This window comes from Pseudorasbora parva, chromosome 2 (genome assembly GCF_024679245.1).
Source record: "Pseudorasbora parva isolate DD20220531a chromosome 2, ASM2467924v1, whole genome shotgun sequence".
Classification (NCBI taxonomy): domain Eukaryota; kingdom Metazoa; phylum Chordata; class Actinopteri; order Cypriniformes; family Gobionidae; genus Pseudorasbora; species Pseudorasbora parva.
This window is the reverse complement of record NC_090173.1, coordinates 32804036-32829396: the sequence shown is the minus strand read 5'-3', so window position 1 is coordinate 32829396 and position 25361 is coordinate 32804036. Positions and strand designations below refer to the sequence as shown.

At 41.0% G+C, this 25361-nt stretch overlaps 2 protein-coding genes across 6 annotated transcripts in view; both read right to left on the bottom strand.

Annotated features, from left to right (window-relative positions):
- The window catches only part of bcl2l12 (BCL2 like 12), a 29691-nt gene extending 16811 nt beyond the window's left edge, over window positions 1-12880 (bottom strand). Inside the window, exons 1-2 of one of the 5 annotated variants that reach the window (XM_067416868.1) lie at window positions 12759-12880; window positions 8258-8432 (exon numbers count right to left, since the gene is read on the bottom strand). In XM_067416868.1, coding sequence (XP_067272969.1) covers window positions 8258-8430 — 173 coding nt within the window. In that variant the 5' untranslated portion in view covers window positions 8431-8432; window positions 12759-12880. Of the gene's footprint in view, window positions 1-8257; window positions 8433-11323; window positions 11729-12616; window positions 12660-12758 lie in introns of those variants that run through there. The other 4 variants (XM_067416850.1, XM_067416842.1, XM_067416859.1 and 1 more) reach the window with 4 other exon arrangements.
- A 3490-nt stretch (window positions 12881-16370) lies between these two features.
- pax10 (paired box 10) lies at window positions 16371-23100 on the bottom strand. Its single transcript, XM_067417077.1, has 8 exons — window positions 23039-23100; window positions 20920-21085; window positions 20272-20439; window positions 18987-19069; window positions 18703-18859; window positions 18332-18402; window positions 16933-17077; window positions 16371-16742 (listed from the first exon to the last, which is right to left on the bottom strand). Exons 2-8 carry the CDS (start codon window positions 21023-21025, stop codon window positions 16642-16644), a joined length of 831 nt encoding a protein of 276 aa, XP_067273178.1. The 5' UTR covers window positions 21026-21085; window positions 23039-23100; the 3' UTR covers window positions 16371-16641.
- Between the last annotated feature and the right edge of the window lie 2261 nt (window positions 23101-25361).

The window sequence follows — 25361 nt, the reverse complement described above, 5'->3', positions numbered from 1 at the left end:
TGGCCAGGCTTCCGCGGCCCTTCACACCATGGCTATCCTTCAGGTGTTCCAGGCCAGACTTCTCCGCTCCTTGGATGAGTCTGTCCCCGACTCCGATGTTTTGAAGGACCTCCGCAGCGCGACGGACTTGGCCCTTCGCGCCACTAAAGCCACTGCACAAGCCATCGGGAAAAATATGGCTAACCTGACGGTCTTAGAGAGGCACCTTTGGCTGAATTTGACCGAGATGAAGGACGCGGACAAAGCCTCCTTTTTGGACGCCCCCATCTCCACTACCGGTCTCTTCGGCCCGTCAGTCGTGGGTTTCGCGGAGCGCTTCACCGAAGCGCAGAAGGCTTCGCAGGCTATGAGGCATTTCCTGCCTAAGCGCTCCAGCTCGTCTTCAGGCCAGAGACGCTCTCGAGGTAGACCCCCGCCTTCTCAACCCGCTAAGCCGGCAGAGCCACCTTCCCGGCCTCGCTCCTCTTCTGGACCGCGCCAACGTTCCCGCTCCGCGAACCGCAGCAGTCGGCCTGAACGCCGGGGACCTCGACCCAGGATTGTGTTGAACCCCGAGCCTCCGAAGCCGTCCTAGCCGCAGGGATAAAAAGGAGATGGTCAGGTCTCGCCTCGGCCGGACCCCCATCTCTCCCTCCCGGTCTCCCAGTTCCCCGCACCCAGGTGACTGCCGACCTCAGTTTAGCAGCCAACGAGCCCGTTGTCAAACGCACTCGCCTGCACACAAACGCCGTTATCACGGCGACCCAAATAAATCTCAAAAAGAGCTTTTTCTCTGTAGTAAATGTGCCCACACATCAGTCTGCACTCCTACACTCATTCACCCCTCCCACCCATGCTATAAATGTCCCGGCGCCCACTCCACAGTGCACGCCGCCACACATAAGCACTACCCCCTCTATGTCTCAAGCACAAAATGGCAGCGCTACCGAGTTCCCTCTAGTAGGCGACCCTTATCCGCGCCGGCTCCAGCCGCTATCGTGTCGAGCTCAGGCCTGGCAAGCCATGCCCGGGGTATCAAATTGGGTTATGAACATAGTAAAAAGGGGCTACTCGCTACAGTTCGTTCGCAGGCCCCCGCGCTTTCGCGCCGTGGTCGAGACCTCGGTGAGAAGCAGCGTCAGTCACGTGCTTCGCACCGAGATTTTGAAACTGGTAAAGAAGGGAGCGGTGGAGCCCGTTCCCCCTCCCAAAAGCGAGTCGGGCTTCTACAGCCGATACTTTCTCGTTCCGAAGAAGGACGGAGAGCTCAGGCCCATCCTAGATCTAAGGCATTTGAACAAAGCTCTAATGACTCGCTCGTTCAAAATGCTAACGGTGAAACAGATCCTCGCGCACATTCGCCCTGGGGACTGGTTTTTCACGATAGATCTGAAAGATGCGTACTTTCATGTGCAGGTAGCCCCCCACCACAGGCCATTCTTGAGATTCGCCTTCGAGGGGCAGGCTTATCAGTACACGGTCCTGCCATTCGGCTTATCCCTGGCGCCCCGCACGTTTACGAAATGTATGGACGCGGCATTAGCCCCGCTCAGGCTGAAAGGGATGCGGGTGCTCAACTACCTCGACGACTGGCTAGTGATAGCCCAGTCCCGAGCAGAACTACTAACACACAGATCCTGGCTCCTCAACCATTTAGACTGTTTGGGTCTCAGGATCAATATCGCCAAGAGCTCGATGTCACCCACTCAAAAGATATCTTTTCTGGGCTTTGTTCTAGACTCGAGACTCATGAACGCGCGGCTGACGTCACAGCGCGCGCTATCCGTCCAGAACATGGCGACTTCATTCAAAGCCGGAACTCGCGTTCCCCTGAAACACTTTCAGAGAATGCTCGGCCTTATGGCCTCGGCATCGTCAGTGCTCAGGCTGGGACTGCTACACATGCGTCCCCTCCAGCGTTGGCTACGCGCCCGTGTCCCTCCTTATGCATGGAAATGGGGCCGTTTTCCCGTCAAAGTGAGCCACAGCGTTGTCAAAACTTTGGCTCCGTGGACGAGGACAGAGTGGTATCGGAGGGGCGTGCTTATGGGCACAGTCACGAAGTTGAAAGTGGTCTCGACAGATGCCTCCACTCGGGGGTGGGGAGCCCTACACGAGGGCAAGCCGGTCTCTGGCCTGTGGGCGGAAACAGAGAAGCGGCTGCACATAAACTGTCTAGAGATGAAAGCGGTCGCCTTATCGCTGAGAGCTTTCCTTCCACATATAAAGAACCACCACGTCTTGGTTCGTTCAGACAACATGTCGGTGGTAGCGTACATAAACCGCCAGGGTGGCCTGAGATCATATTCCCTTCACCGCATGGCGAAGCATCTCCTTTTATGGGCAGAGCACAACCTGAGCTCCCTGAGGGCGGCTCACGTGCCAGGTATTCTGAATGTGGGTCCGGATATGTTATCCAGGAGAACCATTCCCCCAGGGGAATGGTCTCTTCACCCGCAAACGGTTCTCTTAATTTGGAACACCTTCGGCAGAGCGAAAGTGGATCTCTTCGCCTCAGAAGACAACACTCACTGCCCAATATTTTTCTCCAAACGCAGGGATGCCCTGGCCCATGTCTGGCCCAGTCTCCCGCTGTATGCTTTCCCCCCGATCGCGATGCTACCACAAACCATCAAGAAAATCAGGGAGACAGCATCCGCGGTGCTTTTAATAGCCCCGCTCTGGAGGAACCGAACGTGGTTCTCCGATCTGATCCAGCTGTCAGACACAGCCCCATGGCCCATTCCGCTGAGGAAAGACCTCCTCACGCAGGCGAAGGGGGGGATCTGGCATCCCAGTCCCGAACTATGGGCCCTCCACGTATGGCCCATCAACTGGTATCGGGAAACCTCTCTGACAGAGTTATGAACACCATAGCGGAAGCTAGAGCCCCCTCGACGAGGCGGCTCTATACTCTGAAGTGGTCAGTGTTTTCTAACTGGTGTGCCGTCCGAAATATCGACGCACGCTCATGCGAGATAACAGAAGTACTCGCTTTTCTCCAAGAGCTACTGGACGCGGGTCGTTCCCCCTCCACGCTCAAAGTTTATGTCGCCGCCATAGCAGCTAACCACGCTCAGGTCGCGGGACATTCACTAGGGAAAAGTGAGCTCATTGTACGTTTTCTTAAAGGGGCCAGGAGATTGAACCCCCCTCGCCCCCCTTCGGTCCCTATTTGGGACCTCGCGGTGGTTCTAGACGCTATGAAGGGTCCCCCCTTCGAGCCTCTCCAGACCGCGACCATAAAGCTTTTATCATTCAAAACTGCGTTTCTGCTGGCTCTGGCCTCGGTTAAACGTGTGAGTGACTTACACGCACTCTCAGTGAGTCCGTCCTGTCTCGAGTTCGGGCCCAACAACTCCAAAGTTGTTCTTAAACCGAGACATGGTTTTATACCCAAAGTGCTTTCTACCCCTTTTAGAGCACAGGTTATTACTCTGCTTCCTTTACCCGTATCTCAGGGTGAACAGGACGCGAATCTGCTCTGCCCGGTCAGAGCTCTGAGACTGTATCTGGAGCGCTCCTCCCCCTTCAGGCAGTCGGACCAGCTGTTTGTCTGCTTCGGCGGCCGCACTAAAGGTTGTGCTGTCACGAAGCAAAGACTCTCACACTGGATAGTGGACGCTATCTCGCTGGCATATGAGTCTAAAAACCTGACTTGCCCTATAGGCGTTAAAGCCCACTCCACTAGAGGCATGGCCTCATCTTGGGCTTGGTCGTGTGGCATTTCTTTGGAAGATATCTGTGCGGCGGCAGGCTGGGCCTCTCCGTCCACTTTTATCAGATTCTATAAATTGGAGGTTCCAGCTCTACAAGCAGGGCTTCTCTCCATTTAGGCTCTATCTTGACCCTGGTAAACAGATTGCCTTTAGTTTTGGCCTGTACACTTCAGTCCTTAAGCACTTTCATTTATCATAAGATCCGACTATGTCCGATCAGCCGTTCAAATGAACCGACTCTGTCCGATCAGCCGTTCAAATGAACCGACTCTTCCGGTTCTTCATCCCCCCTTATAGCCGCCTCTTCGGTGTCTCGGGGGTTATTTACATGTGCTTGGGTATACTGGGTCAGTCAGCACACACGGCGCTTTACATTGTGTTCCCATACGTAATACGAGGAACCTCTCTCGAAAGGGAACGTACTCGGTTACTTTCGTAACCTCGGTTCCCTGAGAGAGAGGAACGAGTATTACGTTCCGTGCCGTGTTTATGCTTCTCAGGTATCGCTTCAGTCGATCTAAAAACCTGACACCTATGGCGAAATCAGGGCTTTATATAGCCTCCTGTATGCAAATATAAGCACCTTTTTTCGGCGGGCTTCTGGAACGCCCCCCATTGGCTCGTTCCTCTCAGCCGCCTCACCATAGGTTCATGCAGTTGCCGTGGCCCGGCCAATCAGAGCGCTCCTCGCGCTGAGTTATGGCCGTTCAGTGGCACTGCGCTTTACATGGATACCTTTATTAAAGTTTTGCTTCATATTCTCGAGAAAAGGAGTTTTCCCATACGTAATACTCGTTCCTCTCTCTCAGGGAACCGAGGTTACGAAAGTAACCGAGTACGTTTTTCCCATACGTAATACGAGGAACCTCTCTCGAAAGGGAACAATGTCGCTGCAGCGCGCGCTTACTGCCAAGGAAGTTGTAATGGCTGCCTTGTCATGATAGCGCGCGCCCCTTCCACAGCGCGTTGCTGACTAGAGCGCGGCTTACTTCATAGCACGCGCTCACTGTCAGAGCATAAGGGCGTCGGAAAATGGCTGCCAAGCTAAGCCCTTTTTTCACTCTATCACTTCCAGTCCCCTTTATTCAGGCGGCTGGAAAGGTTTTTACACTGTAGACAAAGTGTCCACTACACAGTGTGCACCCCTACATAAGCACTGTTAATTCAGTCTCACAAAATCACAAATAAATCCCGCCGCGGCCGGATTACACCATATAAAGTCAACTAGCCTTATTGCAGTCAACTAGCCTGTGGTCAAACACGCTTGTCTGCATGCGCGCTTTCAGTCTAGACTAGAGCATAACGGCATTGTGGAATGGCTCACATACCACCCGCACTTCCTTACATTCTCCCAGTTCCCTTAAGTTAAGTGACTGGAGATGAAATATTGCAGTCAACTAGCCTGTGTTAAACACGCTCGTCTGCACACTAATGCTGTGTGCGTTTACCCCTGTGGATTTGCTCACTGGTTTGCACCGTGGGTATTCTACGTAGGTTGTGCGCCACTGCACATTGTTTACACTACACACAAAAGAGCTTTCTATGTAGGAAATGTGCCCACTTTACAGTCTGCACTCCTGCACCCAAGCACTTTTCACAAAGTTCACTCTCGCACACACAATATAAATGTGAGGCGTGCGCCCACTGCAAAGCCTGCACCGCCAAAACTAACACTATCCCCACAGTGTTAAAAGCAGTGTTACAGCACAAGCAACCCGGCTAACAGGCCCCTATTACTAAGCGGCCAGCCCCCGAATCTAATTCAACCCCTGGCTTTACGAGCCCAGGCCTGGCAGGCCATTCCTGGTATATAATATTGGGTGTTGAACATATAAAACGAGGTTCTCGCTACAGTTTTGCTCGCAGACCCCGCGATTCAAGCCGTGGTCGAGCCCTCTGTAAGAAGCAGTGTCAGTCACGTGCTTCTCGCTGAGGCATTGAGACTGTTAAAGGAGAGAGCGGCGAAAACAGTACACCCGACGCTAGCGAGTCAGGTTTTTACTGTCGCTAATTCCTCATGCCGAAAATGGGTGGCGGTCTCAGGCCCATTTTCCAGGCATCTGAACAAAGCACTTATGACACGCTCGTTTCAAGGTGCTGACGGTGAAACAAATCCTCGCGCACATTCGCCCCGGGGATTGGGTTTTCTCAATAGATCTGAAAAACGCATACTTCACGTTACGATAACCCCCCACCCCCACTACAGGCCATTCTTGAGATTCGCCTTCGAGGGGCAGGCTTATCAGTACAGTCATTGTCATAGACTCAAGACTTACGGCATAAGAACCACCACGTCTTGATAATGTACATAAAATCGCTAGGGCAGCCGAGATCAGACTCCGTTCACTGCATGGCTAAGCATCTCCTTTTATGGGCAGAGCACAATCTGAGCTCCCTAAGGGCGGCTTACGTGCCAGGTATTCTGAATCAGGGTCCGGACATGTTATCCAGAGGACCCATGTCCCCAGGGGGATGGTCCCTTTACCCGCAAACAATTCAGCTTGCACAGCACACGCTGCCCAATATTTTTTCTGCAAACGCAGGGATGCCCTGGCCCATGTTGGCCCAGACTCCCTCTATATGTTCCCTCCGATCGCGATCCAGCTGCAGCCTGTGCTTTTTAATAGCCCCACTTTAGAAGAACCGCACATGGTTCTCCATACTGTTTCAGCTGTCAGACACAGCCCCATGCCTATTCTGCCAATGAAAGGGAAGGTCTGGCATCCCAATCCCGAGCTGTGGGCCCTCCACGTATGGCCCATCAACGGTATCCGGGAACCTCTCTGACAAGTTATGAACACTATTTCGGAAGCTAGAGCCCCTGCTATCTGGCAGCTCTGCTTGAAGTGGTCAGTGGTTTTCTAACCAATGTGCTACGCGAAACATCGACGCACACTCATGCGAACTGGCGGAACCGCTCGCTTTCTCCAAGAGCTAATGGATGCGGGTCGTCCCCCCTCCATACTCGGGGTGTGTGTCTCCGCCATAGCAGCTAGCCACGCTCCTATCGCGGCACATTCACTAGGGAAAAGTGATCTTATTGTGTGTTTTCTTAAAGGGGCCAGGAGATTCAGCCCGCCTTGCCCCTACCTCGGTCCCTATTTGGAACCTCGCCATGGTTCTGGAGGCCGTGAAGGGTTCCCCCTCCTAACCACTTCAGAACACGAGCTTGAAGCACATATCACTCAAAACCGTTTTTCTGCTGGCTGTGGCCTCGGTTAACCGAGTGGGTGGCTTACCTGCACTCTCCGTGAGCCCTTCCTGTCTTGAGTTTGGGTCCAGCAACTTCAAGGTTGTGCTCAAACCGAGGCATGGTTTTATGCTGAAAGTGCTATCAACCCCTTCAGTATGCAGCTCTTTGCACTGCTTAACCCGCGTCTCAGAGAGAATAAGACGCAAACATATTCTGCCCAGTCAGAGCATTGAGATTGTATCTAGAGCGCTCCGCCCCCTTCAGGCAGTCGGATCAGCTCTTCATTGCTTCGGTGGCCGCACTAAAGTTTGTGCTGTCATGAAACAGTCTCTCACACTGGATAGTGGATGCAGTCCCACTAGCATATAGGTCCAGGACCTAACCTGTCCTACAGGCATTTAAGCCCACTCCTCTAGAGGCATGGCCTCATCTTGGGCTTGGTCGTGTGACATTTCTTTGGAAGATATCTGTGCGGCGGCAGGCTGGGCCTCTCCGTCCACTTTTATCAGATTCTACAAGTTGGAGGTTCCAGCTCTACAAGCAGGGCTTCTCTCCATCTAGGCTCTATCTTGACCCTGGCAAACAGATTGCCTTACATTTTGGCCTGTACACATTAGTCCTTAAGCACTATTCATTCATCATAAGATCCGACTATGTCCGATCAGCTGTTCAAACGAACCGACTCTTCCGGTTCTTCATTCCCCTTATAAGCCGCCTCTGTCGGTGTCTCGGGGGTTAATAACATGTGCTTTGGGTATACTGGGTCAGTCAGCACACACGGCGCTTTACATTGTGTTCCCATACGTAATACGAGGAACCTCTCTCGAAAGGGAACGTACTCGGTTACTTTCGTAACCTCGGTTCCCTGAGAGAGAGGAACGAGTATTACGTTCCGTGCCGTGTTTATGCTTCTCAGGTATCGCTTCAGTCGATCTTAAAACCTGACACCTATGGCGAATTAGGGTCTTATATAGCCTCCTGTATGCAAATATAAGCACCTTTTTCGGCGGGCTTCTGGAACGCCCCCCATTGGTTCGTTCCTCTCAGCCGCCTCACCATAGGTTCCTGCAGTTGCCGCAGCCCGGCCAATCAGAGCGCTCCTCGCGCTGGGCTATGGCCGTGCAGCTCACTGCGCTTTACATAGATACCTTTATTAAAAGTTTTGCTTCACATTCTCGAGAAAAGGAGTTTTTCCCATACGTAATACTCGTTCCTCTCTCTCAGGGAACCGAGGTTACGAAAGTAACCGAGTACGTTCATGACACCTTTAAAATGTGATTTTACAAAATTACTCTGACATGGAGTTGCTTTACTTCATGTCATGACAAGTGTTTAATTCTGTATGTGATTGAATGAGTTGTGTCACCTGTATTTGTTCGGGTCTTTGTATTCTCCTCCTATCCGTCCAGGCCTCTCACCAGGTGGAATCGAGAGCGAGTGACGCAGGAAAGACTTCAGCACCATCCGCGTCTCAGCTTTAATCTCCAGAAGAGAGATAGATGGAGATGGAGATGCAGGCCTGACCATCACATCTGCCATCACTGAGACAGAGAGAGAACTGAGAACTAAAACTCTTTAAAATGTGAAAACACTACAGATTACACAATACAAACCACCGCTCCAGAATTCCAATGGATTGGTGACCAAATTTACATACATAAAACTAAATCAGCGTCTCAAATCCCTATCAAATCAGAAGATTAATTGGAGGTTAGTGTACACTTTGTATGTTTGGTCTTCTTCAGTGAAAAAAATGTGCATTTAAATACAACCATTTTAAATACATTTGTATTAAAATTGTATTTAAATACATGTGCATTTAAATACAACCAAAAATAATTAATAATAATATCTCTTCTGAAAGAGAAGTGAGTATTTTATTTCATAGTGGATACTTGAAGGAAGTGAAAATTTAACTAGTGACATACACCGATACAAAAACACAGAATAAGAGCTGGAAGTTCCAGTCAGTTTACCTCAGGCATTTTATCTATGTCATGTATTTCACAAACAGCTCAAACATGACGACAAGCCCAGCACTTCAACAGAAACAAAAATGCATTGATTGTCTAATAATAACATGAAATCCTTGGATTATTTTACAGAATGACACCAGTGTGTATTGGCTTTAATGTGCCCTCAAAGTTGAAATGACTGATAATATGCTATGACTGATATCAGTATAAATCTGTATAATTTTGACTGTAAACTAATTCTAAAACTAAAGTAATTTGGAATTATCAGTGAAGTCCAGTTATATATATATATTTTTTGCATAAGATATGTAATGCATATGTCACGTGACTTTGGCAGCTAAGATGCCTGATTACTGGATTAAACTTGGCCCTTGGTGTGTGTGTGTGTGTGTGTGTGTGTGTATAAAAATATAAGTATATATATATCATTTTATTCTTATACACACATATATAATACGCGTGTGTGTATGTATGTATGTGTGTGTATATATAAATATATATATATGTATACACACGCGCGCGCGCATTGTGTGTGTGTGTGTGTGTGTGTGTATAAAAATAATATATATATATATATATATATATATATATATATATATATATATATATATACACACACACACACACACAGTACAGGCCAAAAGTTTGGACACATTACTATTTGTAATGTTTTTGAAAGAAGTTTCTTCTGCTCATCAAGATTTATTTGATCAAAAACACAGACAATTTTTTTTAATATTGTGATATATTATTATAATTTAAGTATAAGTATGTATAAGTAATTGTGTGTGTGTGTGTGTGTGTGTGTGTGTATTATATTCAAGAGAACAAAAAAAGTGGGAAATTTTTTTTTATGCAAGCCTTTTGAACAATATTTTTGTAAAGCATAGTATCATTCCTTTAGTTTCTCATTCACATGTAAGCACTAAGCAGTTCCCTATAACCTACTTTGCAGGTTATTACGACTCATCAGAGCTTGTAAATTCCACTGTAGGTATGTTATTGTTATTTCTTATGCAGGCCAGGGCAGCATAAGAACTTAAAACACTTGACATATGTTTTTGTTCCCTTTTTTAGCCCAGTTGTATCTGCCCAGACACTTATTTTTTATGACACTTATTATGAAAGGTACAAAATGAACTTTAATATACAAAACTACTACACTAATTTCTAATTTGTGTGGAATAACTATGAAATATTTGATTGCGTGAAGACTGGAATTATTAAAATTGTGCCAATCATAAAATCAGAGATGATCGAAGGTCTGAAACTACATGCTTACCCAATATCATATAAATTCTAAGCAGCTTACACATGCAAGTTTGGATTTCACAGGAGAAGCGAGAAAACAACCTTACCCAGCTTCTGCTATAGTGGCATGTTTAGTACTTGCATTCGTAGACTAGTTCAAAAGAGGAATTTTCTGCATTGCAAATCTGTCAAATTGACACATTCTTGGTTTGAATGGCATTTTATACATTTATGAAAAATGAAGCATGTTTCCATAATTGCTAAATATATGTGATTAGCCTAAAAACAATGTCCTTTTATTCTTGCCTTTCTCAGACATAAATGTTGAAACATTTCTAGGTTTCTTTGTGGCATCAGGTGACTGTGGCTTCTTTGTTTTTGTTTTTTTTTAAAATACTGAGCACATGTAGAAACACAACCCGTATGATTCCAGTTACACACACAGAGTTCCTAAATATAAAATCATGTCAGTACCAACCATGACAGTTCTTAAAAGAGATAGTTTATCCCAAAGTTGAAATTCTGTCAGTTTACTCACACTCCTTCCAAACTCCTTACTTGTTCCAAACTTGTATACATTTCTTTGTTCTGCTGAACACAAAAGAAGATATTTTGAAGAAAGTTTTGCTCAAAAAAACAGGCCCCTTTGGGGCCCCATTGACTTCCATAGTAGAAAAAAAATGGAAGTCTATGGTGCCCCAGAACTGTTCAGTTTCCCACATTCTTCAATATCTTCCTTTGTGGTCAACAGAATAAAGAAATTCATATGGGTTTGAAACAACATAAGGGCTAGTAAAATAATCATGACATAATTTTTATTTTTGGGTGAACTATCCCTTTAAGGCCCAGATCTGCAACTTAGCACTAACCCAAAAGGAAATTCTGTAGCTAACAGTGCAAGTTGCTTTTAGTTAAACCAGCTCAAACTTGCATTTTAGTCTGGGACTCTTAAGCCAATTGTCTGTGAAACCGGGGGAATTAAGAGAATTTTAAGATTCTTTACACTGAATTCTGTCACCAGATTCAAGATTTCTTGATAGGCTGTTACTTAAAACAATTTGTGATGCTCTTTTACGCTATAGTTACCTGGATTCGAGTAGTCAAAAAAGAAAAAGGACAACTGTGTTTGATGCATTCAAGCATCATCAGAAAATATAACTTGTTATGTCTTACAAAAGTTCAGGAGCACAACAACTCGTTCCTACCTGGAAAATATGCCAGGACCTGAATGTCCAAAGGAATCAGCCGAGTCGCGACGCGTAAAAACAGAAAACTACAAAGCGCATCGACAAAGTCTATATTATTAAAACACGGATACTAAAAACCAAACAGATATGTTTGCTACATTTACGCGCTACTCAGCAGCGAACTGTGCTAAACTTCAGACGAGTTAAGAGCTAACGTTATTGGAGAGTTCAGAGGTAGGTCATCTCACGGTGAATTAAATCAGGTCTGACTCGGTTTTCATTTGGATGTTATAGACAGCACTCCATTGTCGAAACCGACCTTCAGCTTGAGCTTACCGGTTTCACTATACCGCGTCAAATAGTCCAACCTGCGGAATGACCGACTTACGTCGTGCGCACTGCGCATGTCACAGGACGAATCAAATCGACGAGTCCATTTTCTCAATGGCCAGGGTTCAATCTTCCAGCTAATGCCATGTAAGAAACTTTTACTTGAATTGAACATAGCTACTGTTGTGTGACCTAAATCATGTGTTTCATTGGCTATATTTGCCAGAAACACTTATTCTTTAAGTTTTAATGTAGCCTACTTTTAAAGTTTATTTAGCCCACTGTCTATCAAGACAAATGTCTACTTTATAACTAAAAATGGACACTAAAGTAAAATAAATTAAAAAAACGAAACAATTTTAAGTGATAAAATGACAAAGAAAGGAATTTACAAATGGAAAAAACACCAGGTGTGTTATACCAAATAGGGTTTATTTTCAGGAGAAAAAAACACACACATTTATCAGCCATTCAGAATAGAGAGTTATCTGATGACTAGTATTATGTTAATATTAATGCTGACGACAGGAAAGTTGAGGAGATTTTGTCCTCCCTCAGCCCCCCCCAAACCCCGTCCAGCGTCGCCTGTAAATCAGACACTGGTACAAGGATTGGGAGAGACAGAGATGGACCGTCAGACAGAGGAATAGAGGCATACTTTAAACATTGCTAGTTGGAATAATTTGAGTCAGGATTGATAGACAAGGTAAGTGAAGTCCATTCAAAATTTATTTCTATAGCAAATTTAAAAACAATTAAATTCAGGAGAAAAAGATTAGACTTGAATCTCAGTTCTAAAGTAAGAGTGAAAAGCAGCAAGAGAAAATTCTGAGTTAATGAAAGATCAAGGAACATCTCAGTGCAAAAATTCTGGGTTAAGAAAGTAAACACAATTTCAAAAGCCCCCAATGTTGTTCTTCATTAAGAAATTGCACATATAAAGAAGATCAGTACAGAAATAAAAATGAGATATGCAGTTACCATAAAAAGCCTCTCTGCACAGCAACATCCTTTGTCATCCAAAATTGACAAATTCTCAAGCCTTTTCTTTATACTTGTAAAAATCTGTCTGTGCAACTATCTTTTTCTTCTCTGAAGCTTCATCTGCTCTCTGATGTCTTACCTCAGAGTTATTTCCTCTTTAGCAGAAATGATATGCTCTTGAGTATGCACCTCCTTCACTTGCTCTCTTCATCTTGTCTGTCTTTATTTAGCTGTGCATTCTCTTCTTCCTGCCTACCCTCTGACCTGTCCTGACTGCTTCTCCCTCTCTTCGCCCTGCACTCCCTCTATCTATCCCTCGCTCGGCCACCATATCAGCCCCAAATCACTGTTCTCCTGACCGTGAGCCAATAGGGAGCAACACAGCTGGGTGAGGCACTTCCTCTGTGACAGGAAACTAGCAAAGTACTCTCAGAGACACACACACGTGCACAAACACACACACATAAAGAGTTTGGTGGACTCTAAATGTGATGCAGAGTTCAAAATGGCTACCCCTCTCAGAAAAAAACAACTGTTTAAGCCATTAAGCTGTTATTCTAAAATAAAATGGATTTTAAATGGTTCTAATTGTGTATTTTGTTGCCTATAATGGCATTTAGATGCTATACCACCAATGATTTAACCTAATGTGTGCCATCTTACTACCTGGACTTTAATTAGTCAGACCAACCTGCCTTGTGCAAAACATTTTAGTAATTTAGAAAAGAGGATCTGTTACATTTATCTGTAATGTTAAATGAGTTTTACTGACTATAGCTGACTATCGGCAGCTTTCATGGCATATACGGTTGATTACCGCACAAACTAAATCCGACCTCAAGAAGACAAAATAAATGTTAATTAATTAACATACAAAAACAAAGGTTGTGGTGAGACCGTTATTGGCGCCAAGTTCTGGAGGTCTGGAGGATTTAAAAGCATAAATGTGATTTTATAAATGTATGAAAGCATCTAGGCTACCTTAATTAAAACTTATACTTTTTTACTATCATTTCAGGGTTTGAGGGTTTACAGCATTGCATTTTCATGGCGACAGTGTTGTAAAATTGGAAATAACATAACATGGAAATGGTTAGTAAGCAATTTTCAAACTGAAATCGCATAATGTCTTGTGGCTTAATTTTTTGAACAGTCAGTATTTTAACATTTTCAGATTTCCCCCATTCACTTCCATTTTAAGTGTCTCACCGTAAACCCAGATGTTTGCTTCAAAAAAAGATAAAGAAAAGCAGGGACAAGTCAAAATTTTTTTTGGGGCAATCAACATTATGCCACAAACGCTGCCACTTGAGCTTAATTTGTACTGAACCTGGAATATTATTTTAATATATAGACAATAATAAAACTGTATCAATAATTTGTATCTGTCACATTCAACTGTTCCAGGGAAGATTGCATGAGAAACAGAGGATGTGTTTATTCACTTGAGAACCATAGGCCAAGACTGTGCGCAGAGGGCAAGAGATGAACAGATAGAGGGAGGGGTAGAGATGGAGCGATGAGTTTGAGGGAGGAGACCCCATGTTCACACAGACTAGATAAAACATGCTCTGATTGGGGACTGAAGGCCTTATGGGAATAGAAGAGACGTGACTATTACAGTGACCTCTTCTCAAATTTTGCGTGCTTTTGCCCTCTCAGTCTCCACAGCTCATTAACATCGGCCTTAATTAAGCTCATTAAGTGTAGCGCAGTGGAAATTTGGAGGATACATCTCAGATATGGCCAGAGTCAGACCTCTAAGTGTATCCGTTCCAGTTTCCGGCATTGTGAGTGCCATAAGAAATTCAAGGACAAACTTATTTTTTTTCTTATTTTTCTTTTTTTTACAGATTTTAATTTTAATCTGCCTTTGTTAAATATACAAATATATAACCAAGTGGCCATATTTTCTATATTTGTGTTCTGGTATGCAAGATGAAAAAATCTATATCTCATGACATCTACGTTATTCATAACTCATGTACTGTCTGCATTTGAGTCCCTGTGAGAATAACTTTGTCAGAACATTATTTTCAATGGGTGTGGTAATTTGAGTAACAAAAACAGGAAATCCACCAGCACACAGGCAGGAAATGCTACTGTTCAGTGACAGTAACAAGTAAACATAACCCAAACGGCCGCAAGTGAACCAATTCACTGTTACCTAGAGAAAAATATAAAGATGAAGGGAAACAGACATGCATAAAGTCATAAAAGAATGTTCTGGGAGATACACAGAGAATAAATACAAATACTTTGCATGCAAACTTTGCATGATGAAGAAGCAAATTACAGACAAACACACAAAAATGCATGTTCCTTTTCACTGCAATATTTTTATTTCAATGTTAAGATATTCCACAAAAGGGTTTACACTAAAATGTTCACAATTCTAATAATAAATACAGTAACATTATCTCTCTCTCTCTCTCTCTCTCTCTCTCTCTCTCTCTCTCTCTCTCACTCTCTCTCCCTGTCTCTATCTTTCTCTTTCAAATGCACTCACATTCAAACATACAAACAAACAATTCAAACATACAAACATACAAATCTACAGTGAGTTCATGGGGTCTGACAGGAAAAAAAACTATGAATGTTACAGCGTGGAGAAATAAAGCAATAACCAAATCACAGTAATGTCCATTAAACAATGTACAGTATTAAATCATTAGTTAACTTCAGTATATTACACATAATCAGTTGTGTGTTTGATTGTCTTTGTCTTTCGCAATAATGTTTTTTGATTGTCATCGGCAACATCGATTTATATTCATATTTGATTATTTTAAGCTACTTTGTGCAATTGATTGATTGTCTCTGCTTAGCTTAGATGTAAGCTTGATTGTCACTGGTTTCTCCACATCAGTGCTATTTTATGATTGACTGCAAAATGATAGGCTCATAAAATACTGCTCAAAATCCATTATTATACACAGTTTAAAAGTTTGGGATCAGTAAGTTTTTTAATAAATGAACAATTTTATTCAGCAAAGACGCATTCAGTTGATCTAAAGTGACATTAAAGAAATGTATAATTTTAAAGGGATTGTTCACCCAAAAATGAAAATCTGATGTTTATCTGCTTACCCCCAGGGCATCCAAGATTTAGGTGTGTTTGTTTCTTCAGTAGAAAAGAAATTAAGATTTTTAACTGTTGCTCGTATAGTGACATGCATTGAGAGGCACACTGAAATGCACTTTTGGGGGGTGAACTATCCCTTTAATGTTACTGAAAATGTTCAAATAAATGCTGTTTCTATTCACTAAAGAACGCTGAAAAATGTATCACGGTTTCCACACAAATACTAAACAGCTCAACTGGTTTGAACATTGAAAATAAAATAAAGCATTTTCAGCAGCAAATCAGAACGATTTCTGAAAGATGGAGTAATGATGCTGACTATTCAAAATAGAAAACATTGTAAATTGTAATAATAGTAACAAAAGAGCCTCCCACCAAAAAAAAAAAAAAAAATATATATATATATATATATATATATATATATATATATATATATATATATATATATATATATATATATATATATATATATATATATATATATTGTTTTGTTTTAAATCTTACCAACCCCAAACTTTTGAACAGTACTGTAACTTCAAATTCGGTTTTAAAACATCCTCATTTTGGTCACATGCTGTTTGTCATATTGATTGTAATTGGCACATCAATTAAACAGCTAATTTGTGTTGCATAAACATGAAGCAGTTTTAGAAGTTCACTGTTTAACCACCAATACTGAGAATGTTACCCGTGCTTGTGCTATTGTCTGCCATGGTGCTGACTAGGCCTATAAAGGTTCAGGTCAAAAATGCTGGAGTCCATTTTCTCTTCCACCTGTGCAGGTTTGTGATGATTATGGCTTACGTAGTCTGCTTCCCTGATGTGTAAATCATCTAAATAATTAGGGTTTCCTGACGCATTTTTATGTTAAATATTTTCCTCAAAGTTGCTGATTAAAGCTCTGCTGGTTTAGTCTGATAATGATAAGGTATGTTGTTTACTGCAGTCTCGTCCAGTACTGACTCAGACCTGGTCCCAGCTCCTGATCGCCGCCTTGAACTGCAGTCTGCCCTGCCGCGGAAACACCGGGAAAAAATCCTGGAAAAGACACAGGGACTTATCATTGCATTCTTCACACAAGGCCACTAATGATGACTTATTTGTAACACAAAAGGAAACCACAAAGCAGCTAAATCACAATCACAATACCCCATGCAGTGTTTTGGCCTGTGGATTACAGTATTCATATGCGGTGTGAGGGTGGAAGATGTTACAAAGCTGCACTCACCTGTGTTTGTGCTCGCCGTGGGTGGGGGTGGGAGGTGGGGAGAGGTGTAGGATGAGGAGTCAAATTTACGAGAAAGAGGGGGAAGGGCCGAAGGAGAAGGAGGTAACATGCAGGAGTAAGTTGGGGTGGACTGAGAGGGCAAAGACTAGTGGAGAGAAAAGAAGAGTGAAAAAAGATTAATCTCATTTTATTTATAGTATCAGCATATTCATAAACAGCGTATTGCGCAAGACACAGCCCATGTAAGTTTAAAAGATTATACTGTATTATTTATGATGGTGTGTTAGTCAAGTCAGAACAACTAGACTTACTGCACTGTACTGGGTGTGTTGCTATGACGTAATTGAATTTGAAGTCATTAAATATAATGCTGATCTGTTTGACTAAAGGGAGGGGATTTATAGAGTAAAACTGACCTGTTGAACTGTAAACCTGCTGTATACGTGCAAGACAAGTGTTAATTTTTTTTAACTACAGCAGGCAGTGTATAGTCCAGCAGCAACTCTAGAGGGCGCTACGCAAAACTGTTTTAAATGAGTTTAAATGTCAGGCGGGGTCAAAGCGCTGCATACCTTTCAGTTGCGTAATAGGTGCGTGTACTAGAATTTCGGTCTGCATTATTTACTATTGTAGAAAGCACTCTCTTATGCATGTTTTAAAGAAACAAAAAGGCGGATGCTATTATGTTTGAGAGGGCTCAAACAGGAGAGGGCTAAATGTCTTTTTTAATTAAGACATTTAAATAAAATTAGTCTATATAAACTGTCTTGAATAGAAGCTATACCTGCATATTAACAGTGCAGCGTTTTTTATGATAATTCATGCATTCATGTGGGGATTCGACAAATTCGTGAGTAGGCCTACTTTTGAACGATTCATTAAGAACCGTACATAAGTTTTGTGAATCGACTGCTCTAATCATTCCTGGGTAGAGCGTTAAAGAGACAGTTCACCCCAAATGAAAAACGACAATTTCATCGCCTTCGTGTCGTTACAATGTATGACTTTCTCCTACAGAGCACAAAGATATTTCAAAGGAATGTTGGTAAGCAAACATTTTTGGTGACCACTGGTTTACATTGTAGGCCTATGTAAAGCAACACTCATTAGTTCTCACATTTTTCAAAACATGCTCTCTTATGTTCCACAGAACAAACAAATACATACAATTTGGTTCGACATAGGATGATGATTTTAATTTTGATGAGAACTATTACTTTTAGTACAATGGCATTAGTAACGTAATACGTTTGTGTGCCACAAGGTGTCAGTATTAGCATATAAATCCTAGGAAAAACAATAAGTACACTTTTACTTACTGATGACAAATATATACATTTGGACTGACACCTTGCCTATTAGGATACTATGGTAAACTGCAAAAGGGATCATGAATTACCTGCATACTGGAGAAGACAGACAGAGAGCTATAGGCTGAGAGAGACGAATCACTCCGACTGTGCATTGAGCCTTATGTGAGAGAACAGAAGAGGATAGAATCAGCTCATTATTGTTATTATCACTTCTGCTGCTTCTTTTTGTGTTTATTGATGCTTTGGCAATCCTATATTCATGAAAATAAAGAAAACACTGACACTGATATTTGAATTGATTTTGAAGAAAGAGTAGTAACAAACAGGAAAAAAAGTGAAACAAAAACCAATTTACTATACACTGAAATAGGAGAGAAAACAAAAGAGAAATCTAGCTGTCAATTACGCACATGTACCTGTTCTAATAGTGTGAAGTGAGTCATTAATAAAGACATACCTGAGCTGTTGCTATGATGGGAGTGATATACAGGGGAGTTAAAGGATGTGCTCAGGGGAGTATGTGTCTGAGAACAGGAACTGCTGCCCCCTGATCTCCTCTGGTTTCTCAGCTTTTCCTCCCTTCTCCACTTGGCTCTCCGATTGGAGAACCATACCTGTCAATCACCCAATATGGGTCAGTGCATAATGGACAGTTTCTTTTTGTGTTGTTTAAAGGCACTTCAGCATTAACACATTTAAAATCTCGAAGAAGGTCATTCAAATACTTTATAAGAACACTACCTGAATTCTAGCCTCTGGAAGATCAATCTTTGCGGCCAGTCTCTCTCTAGCAAAGACATCTGGGTAATGAGTCCTTTCAAACTCTGGAAAACAGATTTAATAGACTTAAGTATGAGAAGGATTGCACATTTTAAGTATTAAAGGGATAGTCTGTCCATAAATTAACATTTTGTCATGTTGTTCCAAACCTGTATGACTTGCTTCAGAACACACTTTTGATTCCATTGACTTTCATTTTATGGAAGAAAAAACACTGAGATATATATTCTTCTTGTTCCACAGAAGAAGAAAAAACATACAGGTTTGCTACAACATGAGGATGAGTTAATAATGGCTCAAAATGAAATATTTTTACAGTAGAGTAAAAGACAAAACATAAAAAAGTAAGAAAGGGTGGAATGCAGCAGAATATGATTCTGTCTTTCACAAAATAATTGGACACAAGAATATCCACACTATATGACTGAGATTGTTTTGCGTGGAAAGGGGACTTTATCAGTGATACCAAGTTTTGCTGTGTATTAATATATATTGAAACACAAAATTCAGTATGTTTTTCTTATTTTTATCTTGTACAATATGTTTGTCTTATTATCTTTTACCCTTTTTCATTTTCTTTCAACGGTCCTTGTATTTACAGCTTCTCCTTGCAATAATAATAACTATGTATGTATTGAAATCAAAGACAAAAAAAAAAAAAGATTTTGTGGCAACCCTGTTATTATCATAATTGGTAACACTACAATAACGTTGTATAGTTAACATTAGTAAATGCATTAGTTAACATGAACTAAGCACGAATAACATCTGTGTTAAGCATTAGTTAATCTTGGTTAATGTTAGTTAATACAGCTGTTCATCGTTTGTTCACAGTGCATTAACTAATGTTACCAAGATTTTAATAATGCACTAGTAAATGTTGAAAATAACATTAACAATGATAAATAAATGCTTTAAACATGCAGTTCATTAGTACTTATTTAGTTAACAAATGAACCTTATTTTAAAGTGTTACCTCATAATTCCCAATTTTTAAAGTATTGAACTATTCCATAGACTTTCTCATAATGACATCATAGCTCTCCAATAACAAGTCAAAGTCCACTCACAGTTATCCATTCATTTCATGTTTTATGTACATCTTTAAATTTCATTCCTGTTATCATGATTTACTATAGTAAACAATGGTTATATGTAAAATAAAAAAAATAAAAAATCTGTCCTCTCTAGGACTGATATTGTTTTGCATGGAAAGCTCAGTTTGAGCCAACGGTTTGAGTCACACCTTTCTCCAGGGCATCGATCTGCTCCTGGGTAAAGCTGGTGCGGTTCCTCTGCAGCTTCCTCTTTAGCTGCAGGTGTAGCTGTGACTCGTCCACCTCATCCCTTTCTCCATGCACCACTCCTTCCCCTGCTCCGGCCATCTGCGCATTCAGATCTTCCACACAACCATCTGAGAGAAGGAAAAAAAACAACAATCAACTTTAGAGAGTCTTGTAAAAGCTCCGCATTTCAGTGAGCAAATGCACATGGTATTATATAGACAGAACTGTCTCTTTGAAGACTGTAATTCTAGTGCACCACAGCATCTTTTGTTTGACAGTTTGACCTTATTTATGTATGTGTGAATGAGCAGCAACTGTATTATGGGCATCTAATTCTGTGTCTAATGTCTGCTCGCTTTAGTTCCGCCTTCCTGTAATGAAACAGAGGATGTCAAGGCCAGAGACTGCTGTGTTTGTATGTGGGTGTGGGTGTACATGTGTGGCTGATGGTGTAGCTGTTGGCACCCTCTGTTTGTGCTCAGTCAAGTATAAGAATTGCTGGTTCACCCCAAAGCTGACTTCACAAACACAGGCACACATATACATACAGTGTACGTTCACATGCTAAGGTGCTTAAATAGATACAGAGATAATTCGCTAGCTCACACCTGTTCCGTGTTGAGAGGTGATGGCGTCAGGCGGGTGGTACCAGTTATTTGGGCCAGTCCAGTTGGAGCTGTTTTGTAAGTTCAGCATGGTCAGATTCTCATACATCAATTGTCACCTGTGAGAAAAAACTGACCCACTCCCTCTTTCATCCAGACCACTTCAGCCCTGAATGAATGAAGAAAGAAATAGAACTGTGAAAAATGGCTTCTCTATGGCTTTAAGGGTGATTTTTTTAAAATAAAATAAAAATGTGACAAAAAGTTGCTGATTGCGATGATGTATTGTTAAAGAGAACATATATATATCTTACAAAAGCAGGTGTTTTATCTCATATGCATATGGGTAAAAAAGGGTAAAATGGGTATGGTAAAATGCCCAATTATGTTGGTTATTAATATATATCTAAACACATCAAAAACTTTTTTTAAATATTTATTTATTCACCTATTTGTATTTTTCAGTTTTCTATACTGAAACATTTTAGGGTCTCTTCTCTGTCCTTGTGTTTCCAACTTGTTCTTGCAAATAATAGCAAATATGCACACTTAAAAAAACAGTATGGACACAAAAGCTAGCATTTTAGCATCTTATTAAAACCTAAGTGTGTGCCAAATTTGTGCCAAATTTGTAATTTATCTTTTTAGAAGTTAACTTTCCAATGAAAAGTTAAAGTCCACAAACTGTTGGCAATTTGTTTTATGCACATCTGAAAAAGTCAACCCTGTTATTATGCATTTCTAATGTAAACTGATAAAAAGGATATACGTACAAATATATGTAATGAAATGCACAAAATGTAAAATGAAACAACCCTCTGAAGGCATAACTATAATAGGGATAACCCAGCATATACTGAAATTTATGAATTAAGATGGCACAGTGCAATTTATTAACACTTAAAACCGTATGCCAAACAGATGTTTTTAAATCTTACAGAACTTTACTTTTTCATAACAAAAGAATGACCCATCTACTCTCTTTAAAGTATGTGTCACTGCTGCATTTTACTCCCTCTCTTTATTTATCTATCTCTATATATATCTTTCAAATGTACACACACACATTAACCCCCCATAGACACACACACACACACACACAGCGAGTAATTAAGAAGTACAGAACATCTAGTCTGACATCGTCGTACACACACGCATGACTGGAGAGAGTAATACTGTCAACTAATGTTAACAACAATACACAGAAACACACAGGCTCTACACAACAGAGAGACACACTCCTACAAAACAAAGAGATAATTATATATACACCGCACACAATGGCACACAATCTACGTTTTACAAACTCTGACTACACAAAAAAAGCAGTAGCCTATATGAAAACGGAGACGTGAAGCCACCAATTGAAATGTATTTATAGCACACACACTATCACACACAAACAGCACCAGTTAAATAAATACTGATAAAGAGTTAGAAAAAAGATATAGCTGTGGTTCCACTTCTGCATGTAAAACTACTAACATACGCGGAAAGGAGGCCGTCGCCGTGAATACTATATCTAGCCATTAAAGATGACGTTGAATTCTTTGCATGATTATATTTGCATGAGTTTTGAGTGTAAAGCATGACCATTAAAGACAAAAATGATCTAACACTACTAAACAGAGAGAAATACACAGATGTATGGAAGGAAAAAAAAAATAAACAAAGTTACATGTAGCAAAATAACACAGCTTAGGGTGCCAGAAAAGTGTCAACTATATATTACAACTATATTAAATCACTTCTACATTTATTGAATTCCTAATGGCAAAATGAATATTGCCCAATGAAATTGATAATAAAATAATGTTGTCATGTACGTTGATGTATAGAAAAAAGGATGAAAAGGTTTGAACTATTTTAAATTAAATAATTAATTTAATAGAACGTGACTTTTCATGACTTTCAGGCCAAGATTAATATAAACACATTTAATTATTAAAATTAATAATACAATACAAAAAACAAAAAGCGTCAAAGGTCAAGTCTGCCATAACCTTTCTAATTAACCAAACATTTTCCGCAATATATTTATTTCCAGTATTTAAAAAAAGAAAAGAAAAAAGTGATGATTCTGTTTCAATTGTTGTGTCTGCAGTAAAGGCAGGAGACTCACCTGGTAGATGAATGAATTGTAAAAGTGTCCACACTTGCTCAGTGTCTCTATCACTTTCTGTTCATCCCTCTCTCCTTCTCTCTGCTCTCTCGCTTTGTTAATGTTAGACTGTGTTGAGAGAAAGAGAGAGAGAGAGAGAGAGAGAGAGAGAGAGAGAGAGAGAGAGAGAGAGAGAGAGAGAGAGAGAGAGAGAGCAAGGAGGAGAGGAAAGGGAGAAAAAGATGGAGAGAGTTAGACAGGGCGAAAGAGAGGAGGAGAGGGAGGGGTAGTGGGCTACAGAGAAATGCATCTGCAGGCACTCTGGTCCTTGAAGCAATGAGGGAGAGAGGGAAAGAGAGAGAGAGGGATGACACACAGAGTCAGTGTCAGTGTCAGGTCTGGACTTAATGCCAGGAAAAGGGGTGATGAAGTGAGAGAGAGAGAGAGAGAGAGAGAGAGAGAGAGAGAGAGAGAGAGAGAGAGAGAGAGAGAGAGAGAGAGAGAGAGAGAGAGAGAGAGAGAGGTGAAGGCAAAAAAAAGACTGAAAAAGAGGAGACGTAAAGCTATTTCTAAAGTCTCACAAAGGCAAATCGCTGTTTGTAGATACGGACTTCCAAAAATGGCTAACCTAAGAGCTGTGAGAGAGCTTTCAGATCATGCACCTGCTCTATGACGGCTGGTGGCCAGTGATAGTTTAACCACCCTCCACACTGATGGCATCTACTTTGCTGTTATATTTGGGGTCCTATAAATTAATAATAGTAATTAACTTATTATTTTCCTCTCAAATTCTTTAAATATGTTCCTCTGAAGTAATCAAAACCCAATGTGCTGACATAACTGAAGCATTAACCCTTTGATTTATCATAAAATAGTCAAACGCTTCTCAGACAACTGACAAATAACATCAGTTTGAGACCAGAAAATGTCTGACCACAGCAAACATTCAACAAAAAAAGCTATTGTCAAATCTCGATAGAATCTTGTTATGTTAAAATGCAATGCATTATTTTACAACAAGCCCCTAACATGTGTAATAGTAATGTATTTTCAAGTTATAATTAAAATGTTGTTTTATACACTAGCATGTAAAAGTTTGGAGTCAGTAAGTACCCCTTTAAAAAAAGAAACGGAAAGACATTAATAACTTTATTTAGTAAGGACACATAAGTAGTAAATAAGTTTATTGTCCCCATGGGGCAATTTGGTTTGTGGCACAATCGCAAGAAGGCACTACATAACAGGACATCAGACATATAATACAACAATACACAATGCAATGCAATACACAATGCACCCCCTGCGTCTGACATTACACAAATCAAAATTAAGAAATGTATAATGTTACAGAAGATTTCTATTTCTATTCTTTCAAACTTTCTATTTATCAAATATTAAGCAGTACAACTGTAATATTTGCAAATCATCATATTAGACTAATTTCTGAAGGATCGTGTTACACTGAAGTCTGGAGTAATGATGATGAAATTGCCATCACAGGAATGAAGGACATTTTAAAACACATTCAGATAGAAAACAATTATTTTACATTGTAATAATATTTCCTCAATATTACTTTAAAAAATCAAATAAATAAAGCTTTGGTAAGCACAACAGGTTCTCACATCATATCATTAGGAAAATGTTACTTTCATTTTAATTTACTTTTTAAGATTTAAAAATGACAGAAGAAAAACAATGGTAAACACAATAAACAGACCTTTATATTCATTCTCATGAGAAGAGAAACTTCACACATTACTTTGTAGCCCTGTGTATGCTGCATGCTTGCTAGTATGATTACATGCAAACATGAGTAGACACTTTCAGACCTGCGTGCAAGGGCCTCTAACGCGTACTCTTCAACTTCAGGGTGTACTCAAGCAGAAATCACTGCAGGCTTGGTAAGTAATTTCTAAAATTTAAGATTAAAAAAATGTGCATTTTAAACTTAAGCTGCTGATTTATAATTTTTGCTACCATTTTATATATATATATATATATATATATATATATATATATATATATATATATATATATATATATATATATATATATATATATATATAATTCCATTATTTTGCTTTAAAATGAAATGTATGCTTATTCTGAAAGTTTAAAATAAGATGTCTGTGCTCTGCAATTTTGTTTAAAATGAAATGAGCTCATTGAAGATAAAGTTTTCATTGCTAAGCACAATGACTTAATGTGTTAGTGTGCAACATACTTTTCAGGTCAGAAAAAAAATATTTCTCATTCTTCTCTCACACTGTAGGGAGAATATGCAGCTGCTCTTTTTGGGGACGCTTGCCCTGTTTGTTGGGGTCACAGTAGCTGTGCCTGC